Source organism: Aplysia californica, unplaced genomic scaffold (genome assembly GCF_000002075.1).
Source record: "Aplysia californica isolate F4 #8 unplaced genomic scaffold, AplCal3.0 scaffold00062, whole genome shotgun sequence".
NCBI classification, from domain to species: Eukaryota; Metazoa; Mollusca; class Gastropoda; order Aplysiida; family Aplysiidae; genus Aplysia; species Aplysia californica.
The window spans coordinates 869,121-875,175 of record NW_004797332.1 but is presented as its reverse complement, the minus strand read 5'-3'; the positions used below and the strand labels follow the sequence as shown (position 1 = coordinate 875,175).

Below are 6,055 nucleotides of genomic sequence, written 5' to 3'. Positions count from 1 at the left end.
TGCCGCTCCCCCTCCCCCCGAGCTCCTTATTCCATAATATTCCCTGTTTATTATTTTCCAGCTTGCCACAATGACGATCATGTGAAAATTTATATCTAGAATCTAGATATCTCAATGAAACTTCTGTTTTTTGTAAATGGCAAATTACCGTCATTATTACTACCGATACTGGGTTGGCTACCTCAATTTTCTGTGCATTTTAAAAGCTTTTGTACATTGGTTTATACTTTTTAATGAAACTGGTTTGTTCTTAAATGGGAAAAGTTGTCAAAGTAGCTTACTAAAATTACAAAAATTTCATGATATCTTGTTCTTTTGCTTCACTGAAGGAGAAATAAAACAGATTTGTTCCTACAAGTACACGGGCATGAGTTATTTTATTCCACCTCCCCCTTTTTTTATTCCTACCCCCTCTCCCTTTTTATTCGATACCTTAGAGTAAGAAATTAGGATGCTGAGTATGCCTTCTACGACTATCAGTCTATAATGTTAGTTCAGGTAACTCGATACATCTACTTTGAGCTAGCACTTAAGTGTTTTCTCAAACTTGCTGCAGGGCACTTTGTTGTTGTCGGTGACCGACTGGAAGTTGGGGAGTCCAAGCTGAACTTTGAACAAGACAAGTCTTACAGGATATCTGTTACTTCTCAGGATGACGGAACACCAGCTAAGTCTTTTAAAGTAAGTCTTTTCTCTTTTGTGAAGAAGAAGGTAGAGAAATGCAAATGCGAATTGTAAGAGTGATGATTATAACGGTAAAGGTGAGAGAAAGGAAAGAGATGAGAGAGAGAGAGAGAGAGAGAGAGAGAGAGAGAGAATGAAAGGATTCTTTAATGGAGGGAGTAGAGGTAAAGAGAGTTGGGGAAAAGAAAAATACTTCAGTATTGCGTATGACACTATACAATTGTTGTTGTGTGCAGATGGAGTTTGAAATCCAAGTGACAGACGCCAATGAGCCCCCGACAGAGATCACAGTGATGGAGCCAGTGGAAGTGGAGGAGAACTCCGCACAGCAGACGGTACTCTCCGACATCACGGTTATGGATGAAGAGCCGAACCAGATTCATTCTTGCCAGATTACCACACAGGGGACACCATTCTCAGTACATAATAACCTTTCTAAGTGCTATGAGTTTTTGACTTACTTGTTTACACTGAAAAGTTCTCATACTTTACATCGACTTGAACCTTAGTGAATACTTTTGTTTCAAAACAATGATTCTCATTCTTTTACAGCTGATCCAGGCTGCACGTGACGTGGTTGTAAAAATTTGGTTTAGATTTCATTTTAAGTAATGCATAGTTTATCAAACTTTTTTGGGGATTATTTTGCTGTGTTAATATATATGCTTCTATAAGTTATCAAACTATTGAAAGACATTTTGATCATCAACAGGTGTCTACAAATCCTGAAGGGAAAATGCAGCTTGTAGTCTCTGATGTGGTCAATTTTGAAGACAAACCAAACTTTGATATTGTCCTGAAGTGCTCAGATGGAGAATTTGCTATTGAGAAAGTGAGTAATTTTGTTTCAAGTTGTTTTGCTTAGAAAGATAATGGACTTTCAAAGGGTTTTTATTCTAGATGTTTTGAAAGGCACTCTTTTGTGTTGTGCCCCTGCCGAATGAATAATAATAATAATAGATAGCATTTGTATAGCGCATATCCCCGCTCAACAGCAGGCTGTATGCGCTTTACACTATATTATTACCCCAGCAGACCATAGAACACTCCGAAACATTCTCAGCTTCCCGGGAAGCATACAGTGCAAGCAGCTGATTAAGCGCTCTAACACTAACAAACTGACAAGATCTTTCGCTGTCTATAGCCGGGTACCCATTCCCACCTGGGTGAAGTGAGGAAAATTCGTGTAAAGTGCCTTTCCCAAGGACACAACGTCGGGCCCCTGACGGGATTGAAACCCACGACCTTACGGTTGCGAGTCCGAGAGCCTAACCACTAGGCCACCGACGCCACGAATGAACATAAGTCTGTATAGAACAACAGAAGCTCGAAATGAAGTAATCGCCATTTGGGGTTGAAATGTGGTGAGATGGCTCATCTCCCTTGCATCTCTGGTGTTTAATAACTGCTGCTTTGAATGCTGTCATATTGTCAACAATCTGTTCAACTGTTCTAAGCTTAGAAACACAATCATTCAGAAGAGAGAAATATCTAAGTTTATAAAGATTGTCTTTGCATTATGTATCTTTTCTTGATTTTTTAACATTTTGTTTTGTTTGTTTTGGTAAGTGTTTTAAGGTGCTCACAACTGCATAAGGTCATATGACAAATGAATTTTGAATTTTGTTTGGGTGATGACCGAAGTCTGCTCTTGTCGGTTTTGGACCCCCAAGGGATCTTTAATTTGCGCAACTTGCACATGGGACCTCTGAGATTGTTCGCCCTTATTTGAGAAGGCTAAGTGTTAGATCTTACGTATCGTAAGATCAGGGGTGTGACTGAAAGACAGCAGTAAAAAGGAGCAATGGAGTAGCAGTAGAAAGGCTGCAGAAAGAGTCAGGAGCCCAGAGGAGGGGGAAAAAGGTGGTGGTGGGGGGGAGGGGGGAGGTCAGAAAGTGGAGACAAAAGCAGATGACAGAACACGGTTAGAGTTTTTTAACATTGCACATTTGAAATTTGACACAATATTTCTCGAGCACATGCAACCAATACCACAGATTAAGAAACTGCAAGAAAAAAAAACAAAACTCAAATTTGTGGGCAATCTCATTCTGTTTCTTCTGTAAAGATTTATATTTTGAAAAATGTTTGTTAACACTTAAACAGAAAATTTATAAACAATCCTAATGCAAAATTTACTTTTGCTGTTTTGAGCACTCTGTTCAGTGTTAAGCATGTATAGTCCCAGAAAAAACAAATTGCTCAATGGATTGACAATTCGTTTTTTACCCTTATCCCCAGGAAATTGCTGTTGCCGTAAAGGATGTGAACGAGCCCCCGACAAGCATCACTCTGTCAGGTATCCAAGCTCTGCCAGCCATGAGTGACGGAGATTACGAGGTCGGATCCCTGACTGTGGAGGACGAAGACAAGGGGCAGACACACACTTTCTCCACCAGTGGCCCCAACTCTGACTTGCTGAGTGTGAGTTGAAAGTTTGGATCCACTTTGTAACTTGGCTTTTGTCTGGTCAATGTCCATTTCATATTTACATAGACACTGTGCTAGCAAAATGACATTATATCTCATTTTTGTAACTTTCAAGATAAATGGAAAAAACTGTTTAACTATACTATTTATCATCTAATAATGGTGAAAACTTTCCATGCATGTTTCATTTGTGACTGCCAGCACTTTTTAATTTTGGTTCTACCAAAAGATAGAGATATTGTACTACCAAACAAAATAGAAGGCTAGTTTCATTTTGGCACAACACTGAGTTTTGCTAGCCCAGTGATGGTATGTAGTTAGGAATTTTTAGTTCCCAATGAATGTACCTTTTTAGTCCTTCTGCTTGCGTCTTTATAGTATATTAATCCAAAAAATGTGCTGAGGAAAATTTCTTTTTGAGTTAAACTTAGTCTTATTATCAATATTATTATTATTATTATTATTATTATTATTATTATTATTATTATTATTATTATTATTATTATCATCATTGTTATTATTATTATAATTATTATTATTATTACTATTATTATTATTATCTTCTTCTTCCTTCTTCTTCTCCTCCTCCTCCTCCTCCTCCTCCTCCTCCTTATTATTATAATTATTCTTACTAATCTTACCATTATTGTTGGCTATTACTATTTATACACTGTAGTAGGATACATCTCATTCATAACAGGTTCAAGGTGGCGACCTCCTGATCCTCACAAAGCCCATCTCCCCTGAGCTCCTGGACAGACCAAGCCCAACAGTGGAGGTCACTGTGGTTGTGGTGGACAATGGTCAGCCTCACTTGACCTACACACAGATGCTGAGTCTGCCTGTCACAGGCATGGACCTGGAAGCTCTCAAGCTGCCTGACATCACCATTGACAATACCAAAGTACGAGAACAATAGAGGTGTTTGATGTTGAAGTTGTTGTTGTTTTTGTTTTTGTCTTTGTTGTTTTTGCTGTCGTGGGGTAATTAACGCTGTTGTTGATCTAATAACTTATTGTTGTTACTGTTCTGGTTATTGTTGTTTTTGCTGATACCTCCTCAATTATGTTGAAAGTCTTGAAATCTTGGTGCCTCAAATATATCCAACTGATATAAACATTCATGTTCACATGCTGCATATTTGAGTGGTAAATTGCAGCTCACCCAGTCATATAAGCTATGACTATAAATTCTGTACCTCACAGCACTTTATGTTATATGCACAATGCTGTTTTGAAAGATTCCCTTTAGATTTCTTTTAAAAGACTGAAAGTGCTTACTATTTGGTGTGAATAAAAGTATTCCATAATTTTGGGACAGCAATAGAAAAAGATTTCTCTAAATAAGGGGAAATATGGCATGTTTATAATAGAATGGAATACAGATGACCTTAAGACACATCCACACTGATAAATTTTAAAACATCTAGTAAATAAGATGTTTTTCTGTTTTTGGTAAGAGTTTTATGGTGTTCGCAATTACATGTGGTCATATAAGCATGCAAGACACAAGTTGGTAGTTTTCATGTTAGTCCAAAGTATGGCTTGGCTTTATTTTTTGGTTTTCTATGTACCATTGCCAATGAGTAGGACACATTGGGATGATCATGAGTCATGCTTGTCCTCTTGTTTTATTCTATTTCAGATAGCAGAAGATGCCACAGCTGGGACTGTTGTTGGAGAAATTTATGACATCAAGACAGGAGTCAAAGATACTGTTCAGTTCTCCATCATTGAAGATGAAAGTGCTTTATTCGACATCAAAGACCAGAATCTCATCCTTGCTAGAAACATTAGCGAATTTTTTGGAAACTCTGCGGAGGTCACCATCCAGGCTAAGAGCACTCAGACACAGGAGGAAAAATCCCGAACTATTACAGTCATTATAACGCGGTCAGATAAGTGTTATAATGATGGTAAGACGTGTGACGACAATGCGAGATGCGTCAAAGTTAACGACACGCTCCATGAGTGCAAGTGTAATGAGGATTTTGAAGGCAATGGCTTCTCTTGTCAACAGATTGATGACTGTGAGCTACAAAACGGTCATGAGAAATGTAAAAATGGAGAATGCAAAGACGACATCAACTCTTTTGTTTGCCAGTGTCAGGATGATTACACTGGGGAATTCTGTGAGGTTCTGCCAGAAGACAAGGACCCATGCTTCGGTCACACCTGTAAAAACAAGGCTGTTTGTCTCCGAGGACAGGATTTAGAAAGTTACAGCTGCGAGTGTGCACCTGGGTGGGAAGGGGAAAAATGTGAGACCAGTATTGATGACTGTGAGAATGAACCCTGTCAAGCAGGAGGTACTTGTGTGGACGGACATCTAGCTTTCTACTGCGAGTGCCCGTCAGGCAGAGAGGGTCACCTCTGCCAGTTTAACTCTGATACTTGTGAAGAAAATGGCTGCAACTCTGAGGAAGTATGTGTTCCTAAAGCGAATGAAGATGACAGTATATGCTCCTCATCCAAAAGGAAAGCTAAATTGTCTGTCAAATGTAAAGCAAGTGATACACCTGTTATGTGTCTGAGCAGATTTTTAAACTTTGTCTCACAGAATGGTCGCTTCCCATCAGTAGCTTCCAGTATTGAGGATAATAAACCTTCTGTGCTGGAGACTGCCAGGAGAAAAAGAAATGCTCGATTTGCCAGCATCCATCGAATGTTCCCCACAAAAATAATGCAGTCAGATTTGCTCAGTTTAGAGCAACGTAGAAAACGTCAGTCAGGAAATGATGTGCAAGAGGTGGCTGTGTACCCTCTCGAGTGGGACGTGCAGAGCAATGGAGATTTGGAGGTGACGTTTGTCGTGATGGACTCTGTGGATGTCCCGTACACAGAGGAAGATATTGTGTCAGCTCTGAAGGAGACTTGTGACTCTATATGTGAGTACACGTTCATGATCTTTCTACTTCTATTTAGTTTTAGTAAGAGGTTTA

General features: G+C 39.1%; 1 protein-coding gene across 1 annotated transcript in view; it reads left to right on the top strand.

Annotated features, from left to right (window-relative positions):
* Positions 1 to 6,055, top strand: part of LOC101848951 (protocadherin Fat 4-like) — an 86,086-nt gene that overhangs the window by 72,872 nt on the left and 7,159 nt on the right. The window contains exons 60-65 of the mRNA XM_035968496.1: positions 557 to 681; positions 921 to 1,103; positions 1,397 to 1,516; positions 2,926 to 3,108; positions 3,815 to 4,018; positions 4,759 to 6,001. Coding sequence (XP_035824389.1) covers positions 557 to 681; positions 921 to 1,103; positions 1,397 to 1,516; positions 2,926 to 3,108; positions 3,815 to 4,018; positions 4,759 to 6,001 — 2,058 coding nt within the window. The remainder of the gene's footprint in view (positions 1 to 556; positions 682 to 920; positions 1,104 to 1,396; positions 1,517 to 2,925; positions 3,109 to 3,814; positions 4,019 to 4,758; positions 6,002 to 6,055) is intronic.